This window comes from Podarcis cretensis (genome assembly GCF_951804945.1).
Source record: "Podarcis cretensis genome assembly, chromosome: 1".
Taxonomy (NCBI): Eukaryota; Metazoa; Chordata; class Lepidosauria; order Squamata; family Lacertidae; genus Podarcis; species Podarcis cretensis.
In genome coordinates, this window is record NC_137170.1 from 51857593 (window position 1) to 51872837 (window position 15245).

The 15245-nt window shown below is 43.4% G+C and overlaps 1 protein-coding gene and 1 long non-coding RNA gene across 5 annotated transcripts in view; one reads left to right on the top strand and one right to left on the bottom strand.

Annotated features, from left to right (window-relative positions):
- Positions 1 to 50: 50 nt before the first annotated feature.
- On the bottom strand, positions 51 to 14292 carry LOC307202775. Its single transcript, XR_013832992.1, has 3 exons — positions 14194 to 14292; positions 599 to 1096; positions 51 to 112 (listed from the first exon to the last, which is right to left on the bottom strand). It is a non-coding gene; the product is annotated as an uncharacterized lncRNA (long non-coding RNA).
- The window catches only part of CKAP5 (cytoskeleton associated protein 5), a 45508-nt gene continuing 44455 nt past the window's right edge, over positions 14193 to 15245 (top strand). For all 4 annotated transcript variants that reach the window (XM_079950387.1, XM_079950388.1, XM_079950389.1 and 1 more), the window contains exons 1-2: positions 14193 to 14285; positions 14863 to 15056. In XM_079950387.1, coding sequence (XP_079806513.1) covers positions 14229 to 14285; positions 14863 to 15056 — 251 coding nt within the window. In that variant the 5' untranslated portion in view covers positions 14193 to 14228. The remainder of the gene's footprint in view (positions 14286 to 14862; positions 15057 to 15245) is intronic.

Genomic DNA, 15245 nt, shown 5'->3' on the forward strand with positions numbered 1-15245 from the left:
TCCCAAAACTCCTGTGCCTTTTAGCAAATGCATAACAGGCAGAAACACAAGGGGGGCAAGGAGCTTTCTCCGTTGCACCATCTCCATGCCAGAAAATACACCATCCGAACATCTGCCTGTCACACACAGTGCTGGATTTAGGTTTGATGAGGCCCATAGCTACTGAAGGTAATGGGGCCCTTTATATGTCCAGTTGTCCTTTGTCAACAACAAATTGTCGCTGTTTTTTTGTCTTGAATATATGCTGTGTGGTAATTTATGGACCTAATAGATTTATCAAAGTAATTGTTGAACTGAAATACAATTAAGAAGCAGCATATGAATAGTGAAATAATTTTTAAGCTCTAACTTAAAATGATTGGGGGCCCATTATTTACATCATAGGAGCCTACACAACACAAAACACTGTTGCTGTATGTACAGTAGGTTTTATTTTGCTTTTTATCTTATATTTTGGAAATGTACATCCAGGTTTTTTCCCCTTTACATTTTTTTGGAGAGAGTGGGGCCCTAAGCTATAGCTTGTTTAGCTTATGTAGTAAATCCGGCAGCGGGGGATGGCACCATCTCCATGCCAGAAAACGCACCATCCGAACACCTGCCAGTCACGCAGCTATGAAAAGCCTAGCAGGGATGAAAAGGACATTTTAAGGTAGCTGCGAGGCTTTTATCCAGCTCCCATTTTAGAAACAAAACAGAGCGGAAGAGCGTCTTGGCTTCCTCCTCTGCCACTTCGTCTCCGGACTCTCCAAGCAGAAAGCGGTTGAGCACGAGAACTTCCGCGAAACTCTGGACGTCTCCCTCTCGGCTGGCGGCGGCGGCACCTGCTCCAAGCCGAGCCGGCGTCGCTGGGGAAACAAACGGCCGAGGGGCAGCGCCCGCGAGGCGAGTTGCGGCTGAGGGCAGCCCCCTCTGGAGGGACCCAGGCGCAGGGCCGGATTCAAACCGCCCAATGGAGCGTCAGATTGGGGGCAAGGGCGGGCATAGCGGCGGCCAATGGAGAACGAGGATATTGGGAGGTGTGGCCTGCGTCGGTGATTTCAAACCCACTTGAGGAGCGGCCCGAGGTTTGCCTTACCGCTTGGCCGGTCGCGGCCTAGGTGAGTACCCGCCGCCTGCATGAGAGGGGGGCCTCAGCAGGGGCATGGAAAGCGGGGCTTGGGCGAGGACGGCCGGGGCGCGGAGCTCCGAGAAAGGCCGTTGCTCTGAGGCGGCCGGGCTCCGCCTCGTCCTTACTGCCATTCTGGTCCTTTAGTTGCTGTTCCTCAGGATGGGCTCCACAACACAGCTCCATCCCCACCCCGCTGCTCTTGAGGGGAGGGAGGGTTAGTGGTTTGCGTTTGTTCTTGGTTTTGGTTAAGCATTTTGTGTGTGTGTTTTATCTTGTGTTTTTTATCTTGTGAACCTCGCCGAGATCTACCGATGAAGGGCGGCATACAAATTTATTAAGTAATAATAGCAGCAGCTACGGAAGGCCCTCCACCGATCTCGGCATCGCCTGTAAATCGAGCCCGCGCTCTCTGCACTCTCTCTGAGGTGCACAGCGGAATAGGGCTTCCCGCTCGAGTCATCTCTAACTGCGTGTGGGCATGCGCTCGCTGCTGAGGGCTGCAGGTTTGGGGTGGGGGGGGGGAAGGCTCAGCAGCTTGCTGTCCGGTGGAAGCCCCATGCTTCCCTAGGCAAACTCACTCACTTGCCTCTCCCCTCCCATCCCTGGTCAAATGTGAAGCACGGGGCAGGGGGTAGAATTTTGCTTACTGCCAGTTGCCCACTTGAGCAAGCAGGTAGTACCAGTCGCTACTATGAATATACAAAAGGCTCTTATATTGAGTCAGATCACTGGTTCATCTAGCTTAATTTTGTTCGCCCTGATTGGGAGCAACTTTATAGGGGTTCAGGCAGGTGTCTCTACCTGGGACTTTCTGCAGGCAAAGCAGATGCTCCACCACTGCTCTTCTAGTGAAGGGGAGAAGGCAGTTGAGTGAGCAACTGTAGACACCATACCACTCTGTGATGCTATTGCTGCTAGGTCACTTGCCCGGTAGGGTGAGTGACACTGGTGACTAGAAAGAAACAGGACCTGCTTGTCTGTCCTCTCCCTTTCCACCGGTGCTGCTTGCTTGCTGCATGTGTGAGTTGACAGACACTAGAAGTTCCTATCTGCTTCACTGAGGGATGAAGAGAGGCTATAACAAGCATTGGTGTTCACAACGTTACATACACCTAATCTAGAGGGGAAGAGGAATAGAACTTTAATACCTTCAGGAGGACCCAATCATGCTGCTGTGATGGATACTTCTACAGACAGGTTGTGGTTGGTAGTGGGCTCTCCTGAGACCGTGGCAGTTGCCAGAAGAATCCAGCCCTGGGTAGGGGCTTCCCAGAGAAGTAGAGGAACCCCTGATGGCTCTTTGCTCACCCATGACATAGGGAGCAGTGATGAATGCTAGGGCAGCTGTCACCACTGTGAACTAGTGATGATTGTCAGTAGCTGCTTTTAGGGAGAAGTGGGCAGAGGAGCTCACATCAGCAGTTGCCGTTCCCAGAAACCATTGGTGTTCACTTGCTCTGGTGCACTAATGAGCAGCATTGATAGTCCGCGATACCAACAGCCTTTCCTTTCTTGGCAGTCGTTGAATGTTGTTGCTGTCAGTTTGTTCAGGTGAGCTATTGGTGATAGAAGTGGCAAACAAGGAACAACCTCCATTCCCTACCCTCCAACGCAAGAGGGTGAAGAAGACAGTGAGCCTTATGGTGAGGACAGGGGTCCCCTAGACAGCAAGTTGGCATGGGCCTATCAAACCTGGAGCTGGTTCTAGTGTAGTAGAGACACTTAGGAACTATTCTGTGAAGGATTTTTCCTCCAGTGGGCCTTACATCCAAGCCATTTGCTAGGGTTGCTATGCTTAGAATGTTTATATACCTATAGGTATGAGTGGTTTGATGGGCATTGTTAGTGCCTTCTACAAAGTGAGATGCACATTAATGCTTATTGTGGGCAATAATACTTACATATAATCACAGACCCAAGAGGTACCCCATTCAAAAAGTCTTGCTGGATCATATGCAAAGATCCATGTACTATAGTCCAATACCCCCCTTCCTGATGCCTCTGGAAAGCTGACCTTGATCCCCTCCCCTAATAAAAATTTTAATAATTAAGACCTTGAGGTCCTTCAGTTTAAGATACCTGGAAGTATTACTTGTTTATACAGTATATCTTCATTTGACTTCTCTCTTGACCGGGGAAGGCAATATTCCTTTTGTAGAAGGAGAGGTATGTTTAAATGCCAGCATCTATGTCCCAAGGAGGATTGGATTAATCCTAGGCATCTGTGCACTTACATATTTTATACTGACATTTTTATATTGGAGATAATTTGGCTCTGCAATATTGGTAACTACTTATAAAGAGGATACGCTATTAAAATGTTATATCTGCGCTGACCCTTTCCCTAGGCACCTGCCCTGTTCTGAAAGTAGCTTTCATCATGGTTGCTAAGTGCACTTTATTCCAGAACTTGGAAAGTCCATAGAACATAATGGATCTTCTATTTCAGAACATGCTTGTTCTTTTAACACTCTCTAGAACATGTTACAACTTCAAAATGTCTTACTTTGACATTTTTACCCACTATTGCTACTGCACACTTAGAGACTCCATTGTTTCTAACAGCAGCTTCTTTATGGTCTAGTAATAACATTTCTTCAAGTCTCCTGCAATCTACTGGTGGGTACCTCTTTCATCATTTAGGATAATGAACTGAGAATCTTTAATAGCTTTGTGGGTCTGGACCTGAGGCATTTCCTTTTAATCTCTGAATACAGATACTGTGTTACACTTCTAGTGCTTACAAGTAGGTTACCAATTACTGTCTGAAAATGTTTCATCTGAATTTGGTTGCAAATATAGTGAAAACATTTTTTTTCTGGATGAAGCGAAAATGTGAATATGTACTGGAATATTATTCTGCAGACTATAATTACGTCATGCTCTATTCTGTTTATGGTTTTGTAGGGTTGGGCTTCATCATTTTAATCATTATTGTTTTGTATTGTACCATGCACAAATGTCAAAGGAATTATTTCTGTTTAAGAATATTGTGTTGGTGTATGTGAAATTTCTTGCTCATAGTGTAATGATTTAATAATAATAATAAATAATAAGTTTTTATTTATACCCTGCTCTTCCCGGTTCAGAAACCCGGGCTCAGGGTGATAAGCAACAAATTTAAAACACTTAATTGCAATACAACATAAAAGCAGCATAAAATACAATATAAAATCATGAATAACAATAAAATCCAAAGTTCAAAAATCAATTTGAGGGAAATCCATCCAATAAAGATTGGATAGTCACCTGGGCCAGCTGGCTAAATTAGACCTACAGTGGTACCTTGGGTTACAGATGCTTCAGGTTACAGACTCCGCAGCGGGAGGCCCCATTAGCTAAATTGGTACCTCAGGTTAAGAACAGTTTCAGGTTAAGAACGGACCTCTGGAACGAATTAAATTCTTAATCCGAGGTACTACTGTACTTGAGCCAGCGAGGAGGCCAGGGGAGAATTAGCTGTGGGGTCCCAGAAAGGGTAATTTTCATAAAAAGAGGGGATGGGGGAAGAGAAGGGAAATAAAAGATCAGGCTGAGTTCAAATTAAAGGCCAGGCGGAATAGCTCTGTTTATAGGCCCGGCGGAAGGAGATTAAATCCTGTAGGGCCCTAGTGTCATGGGACAGAGCATTCCAACAGGTTGGAGCCATCACTGAAAAGGCCCTGGCCCTGGTCTGACGTCCTTAGGGCCTGGGACCTCTACACTATGGTTATTCATGGACCTTAAGGTCCTCTGCGGGGCATACCAGGAGAGGTGGTCCCATAAATATGAGGGCCCTAAGCCACAAAAGGCTTTAAAGGTCAAACCCAGCACCTTGAACCTGACCCTATACTCCATCGGGAGCAAGTGCAGCTGGTAAAGCACTGGGTGAATATGCTCCCATGGCAGGGACCCCATGAGAAGCCTCACTGCAGCATTCTGCACCCGCTGGAGTTTCTGGGACAGTTTCAAGGGCAGCCCCGCATAGAGCGAATTACAGTAGTCAAGCCTGGAGGTGACTGTTGCGTGGATCACCGTGGCCAGATCGGGGCGGGAAAGGTAAGGGACCAACTGCTTAATGCGGCGAAGATTATGCAGTGTTAATGACAATCACTAATAGACACTCCGCCCAAAAAACTATTACTAGCTTTATGTATGTATTTATTTACTACAAGCATTTCCACTTAGGAACTCAAGGCAGTGTGCATGATTCACCCTCTTTTTATCTTCTCAACAACCCTGTGAGGTATATGACACAGGCCCAATGTTGCCCAGTGAGCTTCATGGTTTAGTGGGGATTTGAACCCTGGTCTCTCAGGTTTGACAGTCATACACAGAGAATTCCAGCAGAATGAATGAAAACTAATTGTTTTTGCAGTGGTAAATGCTGTTTCCTTCGACTTTGTGGATGTTGTTTATTAACTTTGTTTCCACCTGGTAAGTTCTTGTTAAAAGGGGAATTATGGTTACACAGAACTTGAATGCATTTCAGAAGCATGGAAACATGCTAAGGATGTTCCTATTTTTCTCGACTTGTATTTAAAAAATAAATAAATCTTGTTTGAGGTGCTTTCCCCTTGCTGTAGGGTATTGTAGACATTTGCAGCCATAAAGGGTAGAGCTTACCTAATTTCTCTGACAATGACCTAGTTGCTGATTTCTGTAGTACTGTCTATTAAAGCTGTGAAATGGCACGTGCAAATTAAGTGGTTGTTGCAGTATTTATCCTTGACTGGTATTAGGATTATGAGCTTCATTTTACTATTGTAGGTGGAAAGCATTTCAGCATACTGATGTGTCTGTGTGCACCTTTCATTATGTTCCTTTGAGGTTAGGTGATTGTAAGAAGGCAGGAAAACCAAGCTTTGATGCTTATATAAAACACGTGATTCTAACAAAGCATTGAGTAGTGCTACAGAACGCTGAGCAGTTAAAGGTGTCTCCTGAACAGAATTGTAAATTTGAGAAAAGTTGTTGCACTTTGAACAGGTTCTATAAGGCAAGATGTTGTAGTTGGTTCTTCTTAGGGAGATGGGTCTCTGGACGTTTTTCAAGGGCCACTTATTTTGGCTTACCAGCGCAATGTTACAAAAAATGTTTATTCGAAAGCAGTTGGAGGCAGAGTAGTTCTTTTCGCAATTAAACGTATGCTTGCGGATTCTGTTTCGGGCCACTATTTTTAACAGGTTCAGTTTACAGCCCCTAGTACAGAGATCACACATAAGCACAACCCTGTACTGTACATACCGTCGGGCTCCTAGCCCCGCGGGATCAGCAAGGCTTAAGATACGCGGAAGCCTCTTCAGGAGCACGACCCACCTAGCTCTAGCTAGTCTGACCATAAGTGGACGAATGGCCTTCCTGGCCAGGCCTCTTGTTGAGCATGAGAACCCGTTAGCGACAGAAAGGGAATCAAAAAGGCTTGCGAACTGGTTAGGGTGGGGACCCTCCGCGGCGCGGAAGCCTCGGTAGGAGCGCTCTGCCTCTCTGATCGGGGGTGGGGGAGAGCGAAGGGGCGGAGTGAGCGCATGGTCCGTCCAGGGCGGGGATCCCTGCCTTTGTTTGTCACATGGCCCGGGGAAGGCCCTTTGCTCAGGTGCGGCGGGAGGCGGAGGTTGGTGTCGCCGGCTGCGACGCGCCCCGCCCTTGGGGGAGGCGCCTCCTTCTCTGCCGGTCGGAGATGCAGCTCTCCGCCCGCTCCTGCTGCTAAGCCGGGCCGCGGTTGCTGGGCAAGCGAGAGTCCGGCCTAGTCCGGCCTGGGGGAAGGCGACGTTGTCCGGCGCCCGCTGCAAGGTAGGGCGGCGGCACTGGTGGCAAGGCCTAAATCCCCAGGGTGAAGGCCAGCTGGGGCGGGCGACTGTCATAAACAATGCCGGGGGAGCGGCCTGCTGCCCCGCTGCATTGGGTGGCCAAGTTGTACCGAGCAGCGTCTCTCGGTCGGTCGGTCCGGCTGGCGAGCGGCGTCGGCCGATTTGTTGTGCTGGTGGTTGTAGATGTCGACTGGCTCCGAGCTGCAGTAACTGGGGAAATGTGGCCCTGCTGGGCATAGAGCGGGAAACGGTGTCTGGGGAGCCTTCGGCAATTCCTGTCGCAGGGGAAGGGGACGTGCGTTGTAGGTCTAGACCGGCAATGTGATCTGGGGCAGAAAGGGGATCCTTGACAGGGAAGGGATTCGGATCATCTTTTGAGATTCCCCTGTATGTGCTTGGAAGACGCTGGGGTGAGGTGGGGTGGCATGGGCGCGAGATTGTATTGAATGAAGAAGGCCTGTGTCAGGAATCCCCAACATCGAGCGCTTGAGCATTTGAACGGAGGTGTTATGTTATGAAGGTCTACTCTGTGAATGTTCACAACAACAACAACGCTGGGCCTATTTCAGGGTGCTTGCTTTTTATGCTTCGTAGGAATTTTCATTCTTTGAAATTTAAACCAGGGATGCTTAATTTTTGACTCTCCAGATGTTGGACTACAACTCCCGCTAGAAATCAAGCAGGCACTATCCCTGTTTGAGATCCCTGGTTTAAAAGGTTTTTCAGGAAGTCCTTGTGTTATGAACTTGTTCTAATGTTTTCTATGTTCTGATGTTGTAACTTAAGTGTTAAATTGTGCCTGTTGTGTGTTTTGCTCTTTCCTGTAAACAGCTGTGAGATACATAGTAAAAAGTGGGGTATAAATATCTTAATCATCCCTTACTGGTCATGTTAACTGGAATCCAACATCTGGAAGATCACAGCCTAGGCAAACTTATTTTAAGCTTTTTGTATCTGTGGTGCTTTGCACAGCATTTTTTTTAATTAAAAAAAAGATTTCATGAATAAAAAAAAGTGTTATCTTGCATCCATGTCAGTGACATTGACACATGCATGTAAATACTAGGGCAAGATGCAGGGCTCTACAGCATTAATTAGATTTTAGAAAATAAGAGGTACTAGTGGAGAACCTATATTAGTTTCACTAGAACAGGGTTGGGGAACAAATGGGACTTCCAGCTAGCATTGTAAATGGTTGTGGATGATCTGAAGGACCATGGGCTCCCCACCCTGTTTCTAGGACTTAGTCATAGAGCCTACCTAGAATATTTCCATGTAACAGCTCCTGAATGCAGATGCAGTCAGGTAGAACAACTCTTATTTGAAAGGAAATGTGATTTAAAATAAGTTGTGGAAAAGCTCAGTAAGCAGAGTGGCAGTGAATAGAGGCAAGTGGTCCTGTCTCAGCATAAGGATTCTCTGTTTGCTCTCTTGTTGTGTAAACAACTTGCCTTGCTTCTGCAAGTGGTGGGGGTGTTCTTTTCTTGCGCTCCTCTTCATAAAAAAGTCTTCCAGGGATGTATTGTATCCCAATTTGGTACAAAATTTGAGGAATTATTTTTTGGGGATTACAGTACAAGTTTTTGAAAATGGTACCAAACAATATTTTAAAAGGCTTGTGGCGCTGTGGGTTAAACCACAGAGCCTAGGACTTGCCTATCAGAAGGTTGGTGGTTCGAATCCCCACAACAGGGTGAGCTCCTGTTGCTCGGTCCCTGCTCCTGCCAACCTAGCAGTTCGAAAGCACGTCAGAGTGCAAGTAGATAAATAGGTACCGCTCCAGTGGGAAGGTAAACGGCGTTTCCGTGCGCTGCTCTGGTTCGCCAGAAGCGGCTTAGTCATGCTGGCCACATGACCAGGAAGCTGTACGCCGAATCCCTTGGCCAATAAAACGAGATGAGCACCGCAACCCCAGAGTCAGCCACGACTGGACCTAATGGTCAGGGGTCCCTTCACCTTTACATTTAACAACAAGCAGTTCCTAGAGTTATAGCAGAATTCTATAATGTTTACCCAGAAGTAAGTCTCACTACCCCATGTTTCAATTTTATTAAGACTGTTACAAAGCTGGGTGCCTCCCACTCTCTCTGCTGGGTCGTGGCAAAAGCCCATGGGGATTGAGACACAGGAGAGACTGTTGTAGCTTTAAGAAATATGGGTTATTCATTCATTTACACCTTCAATCTGCATTGAGGGAGTCCAGATTTTACAGCATGGTCTTTTCAAGAGGGGCTTGTACCCCACAGCATTGCAGCTCTGGAGTCCAAGTCATCTCTCCCAGTAATTTTCTCAAGCAGCCTGTCCAAAAAAGGCTCCCAACCCTTCTTCATCCTCCTTCCCAGAACCCCTTACTACCAGACTCCCTTTTCCTGTCACCTCAAACATTGTTTTGCTGGCAACCTTCCAAATCCCCTGTTCACCTGGGGTGGGGGGAAAGGACAATTCCTCAATGACTCTCTATTGTTTCTTAAAGGCCCTAGCTTGGCCAGGTTGTTTAGCATAGGCTAGTCCAGGAATTGATCTGCAGATTGTATTTCTCCCTTCACACACCCAAATCATCAAAATCCTACCATTTATTAAATTCTGAGAGTAACCCTAATCAAGCACTGTGTTTCTGACTTCTGAAAACATGATTACTTTGTTGGAGTGCTCAATTCATTTGTTCTCCCCAGTTTTTTTTGATTGGCTGTTTTCTTTTAGAAGACATCTGAAGGCAGCCCTGTTTAGGGAAATGTTTAATATTTGATGAATTACTGTATTTTAATCTTTTGTTGGAAGCTGCCCAGAGTAGCTGGGGAAACCCAGCCAGATGGGCAGGTTATAAATAATAAATAATAAAAATTATTATTGTTATTGTTTTATATTTGAAACAGCAACTGCTATACTGTAAAATATTTCAAATGATGCAGTCAAATTTAAGCACTTTTAAGTCCCCATTGTCTGAAAGTAGGAAAAAGTTAAGCATGTCTGTTAATCCTGTTGAAATTGAGAAGGCATAAAGGTGCTGGATCATTTAGCTCAATCTGATATCTTTAGCTCAGTCTGAAGATGTTTTCTTTGAAATAAATCTTACGTGTTTCAGTGTGGTGTACTCTGGAATAGCTGTATGTAGGATTGCAATTAGATACTTCAAAGTCACATTGTGTATTTAAAACACAAATAATCAATTCTGTACAATTCTGATATTAGAAAGCTTTTATCATTTGTGTCCTCAAAGCAGCTTCTGTGAAAAGTAACATTTTGTGATGGCTTGGTTGTGTTGTTGTTTGATAGGTTAATCTTTGTGCTGAGTCTTGCTGTGGGTGATGGTGGAGGTCCATCACAATGTTAAACAGTAGAATGCACTGGATAATAAACTCTTGGCTCACCATACTTGCTAGGTGGTCCAGAACAAATTACAATTCCTCTGCCTAGCTAATGTCATAGAATAATTACAAAATTAGATGTGAGTTCCCCATAAAAAGCAAAAAAAAGGAGGGCAAGCTGAATGAACAGATTTGATCTTCAGTTGCTTCATCTTTTAAGCATTGGGTAGCTACAGGCAGTGGCGTAGCGTGGGTTGTCAGCATCCGGGGCAAGGCAAGTAATTTGCACCCCCTAACCCGTGGATTTGCGCCCCCTAACCCGTGGATTTGCGCCCCCTAACCCCCAGATGTTGCGCCCGGTGCGGCTGGCCCCCCCTGCACCCCCCACACTACGCCACTGGCTACAGGTGAAGTTTTGCAAATAGAATTGGAAAGGAAAGTTTTATTAAAAATTAATCTGAGGTTTTGCTTCTAAGTGAGATCTTGAGCAAAGCTTTTCCTTGGTTGCAGCAAAACAATAGTAACTTACGGAGTAATGACAACAGTGGCAGTGATCCAAGTATCAGTTCAAAAGTAGCGATCACAGTGTGTACTGCAATTAAACACATCTATCCTGAGCTACCTTTGGTTCTCCCTCCTTTTCTTCTGTCTTCTTTACTGTCTCTGTTCATATCTCGGTTCATGTGCTGTGGGTTCATTTGCTCCCCTCTCTCACCTCAGTTTTCTTTTTCAAAATCAAGGGGCCTATGACTATTAACAAGGCATTACTTCCAAGCCACTGAAGACTAAATGCATGACATTTTAATAGAGCCATTGTCTATTTTAAGCGGGGGTAGGGGCGCTTATGAAGCTCTAAGATGTCATGTATGCTCATTGTGTTGTAGCAATAGCTGATTCATAAAAGGCCTGCTTCATGCTATGTTGATCATTGGGTGGGTGGGTGCACGACTGTGATTTGCCCCTACTGGTGTCTGGGATCTGCTGAGCAAATGCTGCCTGTTTATGCAGCAGCATGATCTTCTCAGCTTGAGATAAACATTACCAGAACAGAAGTGATGTGGGACAGCTGACTGCATGGTTTTGACGCTACCCCAGCTGCAACATAAGCTGCTTCTATGGCAAATGCAGGGAAGCATCCAGAGGCAGTTTGGTCAGGGAGTGCAAAGGAAAAGAGTCTTGCGCCATACTAACCTATTTTGAGTCTTTCCAAGGGAGCCAGAAAACAGTCTGTGGTTGTGAGAGCAGGTAACCTGTTCAAGGTGCCCCAGAAAGGAATTGGAAACCAGAACGACACTAGAGGGCATCCCAGTTTAACCAACCATATCCTTTTTGAGCACTTGGACACTAACATTAGCTTTCTTCTCATACAGGGAGCTGACTACTTCCATCTAAAGCCAACAGGCAAGGAAAATACTCAAGTTGGTAGTGGGGGGGAAAACTACTTTAAAAGCATTGTTTGTATTGTTGAAATAGCTAAGGACCACAAAATATTGTTTTTTTTAAAAAAAATCATATTTTTTGCAGCTACTGCAGTGCTTCACTTAAAATCTTATGTACTATATTTAAATATAGTAAAGTATAAGAGACGAGTAGCTTTTCTGCATGACATGTAAGGAAACTACCTCACATTTTGAAACTTGGATTAATGACTAGTTTGTTGCAAACAAGCTATATGCTTTTAAAATTATTCTTAAGCTTGACAGTCGCTATCCTTTTTTAAAAAAATAATATTTATTACTTTTAAACACTACAAAAAAGGAAAGAAAAAAGACAGTCGCTATCCTGTTTTGTATGGTATTTTAGTGCCCGGTTCACTGTTGAAATCTCATAAGTGCACTTGTTCTTTATACAGTTTTTAGGGACCTGGTAAGCATTTTCTGCCATAGTTTTAGTTGCCAGTGTGAGGGATTGTCCTACATAACTTGTTAAATTAGGAGCCTGAGGCTTGTCCTTTATTTTTGACTATTTGGAAAGAGAATTGCACCTGCATTCTTTAACATTTAACAACTGACACGAAGAGCCTTTTAGTTTCAGTGCCTATGATCTACTGGTATTAATGTTATTGTTTTTAACTATTTCAATAAAATACTACTATTGAATTTTTATTTTGTTTTATAAGAAAATTATACCAAGAGAAGGACGAGGAGTAAAAATGTGATAAGGGAAAATAAAATAATTCTGTGATCTGTGAAGGTTGTATATATTAGGTGCTGAATATCAATGACTATCTTGTAATCCCTTCTGTAATACAGTAACTGACAGTGGGAATACACTTTTGTAGCAAAACCAGTAATTGGGATGCCTGTGATTCTTAAACTGCTGCATACACAATCCTGAAGTGCTTTGGGGAATTTGCCTCATAGTTGGAAATGGATACTTGTTCCCATTTGAGGTAACTCAAATGCTATTCTATATATAAAAAAATGTAACATTATACAAAGTTGAATTTTTTTCCTTTTAATTCAGTATATGCTATCAATAAAGTAGATGCTGTTTCTCCAAGTTTGCTGGTGATGCTGTTACCTTTTTGCCTCCTTGAGTAGATTTCGGCATGCCTGAATCTTCTAGGCTTTATTGCTAATATCAGAAAATCTTATTTATACTAGTTGGACCAGACAGCCTTCAAATACATTCCAACTCTTTCTTTTTCATGAATAAAAATGACCTCTTTGTAACTATTCTGGAGAACCTTGAAATGTTTTCGGCATTATTTAATATTTTATACATTAGTTCAGACGTTATACAGAATGTGTAGGAGGTGTTGGAACAGGTATTGAAATTATTGGGTGGTGCTCAGCTTCCTGTCCATAATTAATATTAGGTAAGGCAATCTCAACCTACTGTGGCTTCAGTGAAGTAATTCTGTGTAAATAGTTGACTTATTTTATTAGCTTAACCTCTCCTTTCAACCTGGCCACAGAAGTTAGATTAAACTGGTAATAGGTGTATGGTGTTTTTGTTAAGCATGTTCTCTTTGGAAGATGAGAGGTTTTTCCACTGCTGAACGGTCTTTGGAAGTCATCCTAGGGCCTCCTCCAGCTCCAATGTGGTTTGAAAGTAGTTGCTGAATTTGTATTTCCTTGTGTATTTTTTCCTATACACAGGCATTTGGGGGGGGGGGGAATACACCAGTAAGATCACTTGAAGTTGCTTAAAATTCTGTTTCTCTTCCACAGTCTTGCATAAGAAAGCTTTTTAAATCTATTCTTTGGGGCACCACAGACTTGCCGTCCCTTGCCAGGAGCTGTTGTGATAAATTTCCACCAGTTGATAGTAGCCCATTTGGTTATGGTGCAGCAATAATCACTTGACTCTAGGGTTAATATGGGATGAGGGCATGTTGGTGCAGCCGTGTTGAGTTAGGTGACAGAGGGTTGTGGGATTGCATATCAGCAAGTGAATAACAAGACTTTAGTGGTGCAGACAGGAAATAGAACAGGCTGTAGGAAGGTAGAGGTGCTTCTGCAGTCTGGAAAATGCTGGTTGTCGGGATTAAAAGTGCAGTTAATTTAGTGACTTAATAACTTGCTCTGTATTGTGCATCATTAGTTGAATTTGGCATTTAGAAATACATTATTGACCTGATGAAGTTGACTCTATCAGCTCTGAGAAAGGCATTTATGTTAAAATACTACTATACACATAAACTTGCATATGTCTTGGAATGATCTTACAGAGTTGGGTGTGTTTCAGAATATATTAAAAGCCCTTTAGGGGACTGAATGAGAGTCCGATTAACTATGTTCCTTACTACAGAACATTAATTGCTACATCTATATAATTCTGAAGGAGGTTTCCTGTTGCTTTTGTGTCTGCCAAAAGAGGAACAGCAAATTACTTAATGATATATTTTCTCATTTCATTGTAATTTCTATAGCCCTTTTCTGGTGGCATTGATAGTGTATTGACAGTAAAAATTGAGGTTTGTGTGTATTTTGCAAATGCAACTATGACCAGTGACTGTTAATTTTACTTTCCCCCCTCCTACCTAGGAATTACTGATTTACAAGAAACTAAAGCACCATGGGGGATGATAGTGAATGGATGAAATTACCCATTGATCAGAAATGTGAACACAAGGTAAGAAGATTGTCTTAAACTGTAACACAGGTTAAGACAAGATTGAGTATTTGTGTATGTTAGCTGCCAAACTTGTTAATGGATAACTTCAAAATGACTTGTGTATACACTAATCTTTTGGGCGGAGTATAAATTATTATTATTATTATTATTATTATTATTAATTATTTGGTCTTTTTGTATAATTATTTGAAATGTTTGATGTTCTTCTGCATGTCTTCTCAAATGAGACCAGTTTGCTCACTGACTTGCATAGCATGTGACTTTGCTTCCAGCCATAACGGAAGACCAGTTTTACGAATACTCTCAAAATCAGTTATAGAGGCTATAGAAAAATAGCTACTTTGTTTGATTTTTGTCTTATGGGGTCACTGATAAATATTTAACAGAGCAAAATGGAAATGTCTGGTAGTAAATATGTCCGTTATGTGAGAAGCTGTAGGAAAAATTTAGGTGCTAGTTCTCACATGCTGCTTTTATTGTTCTAATAAAGGGGGGGGGGCTATTCTTTTAGAGAGTTAATATCTTGTTCAAGTTAAGCAGAAATCTTCTTGATATCTTTCTATTCTCGTCCTAGTTGTGGAAGGCTAGGTTAAATGGCTATGAAGAAGCCTTGAAGCTGTTTGAGAAGATAGATGATGAGAAGAGCCCTGAATGGTCCAAGTATCTTGGACTTGTAAAGAAATTTGTGACTGACTCTAATGCAGTTGCTCAACTGAAAGGATTGGAAGCAGCCCTTGCCTATGTTGAAAATGCCCATGTAGCAGGAAAGTAAGTTACTTGGTGTTTGCCTTCACTCCACATTTTCTAGGAAGGAACTCTTGCCTTGTTGCAGATAATTCACCAGAGGAAGCATTAATTAAGTGACTCTGACTTTTCTTGAGACTCTAGAAATGCTCCTATGAAAACCTCATTTTTTACCTATTCTCCTTGTAATCTCCCTATTGTAAGATTTTGTTG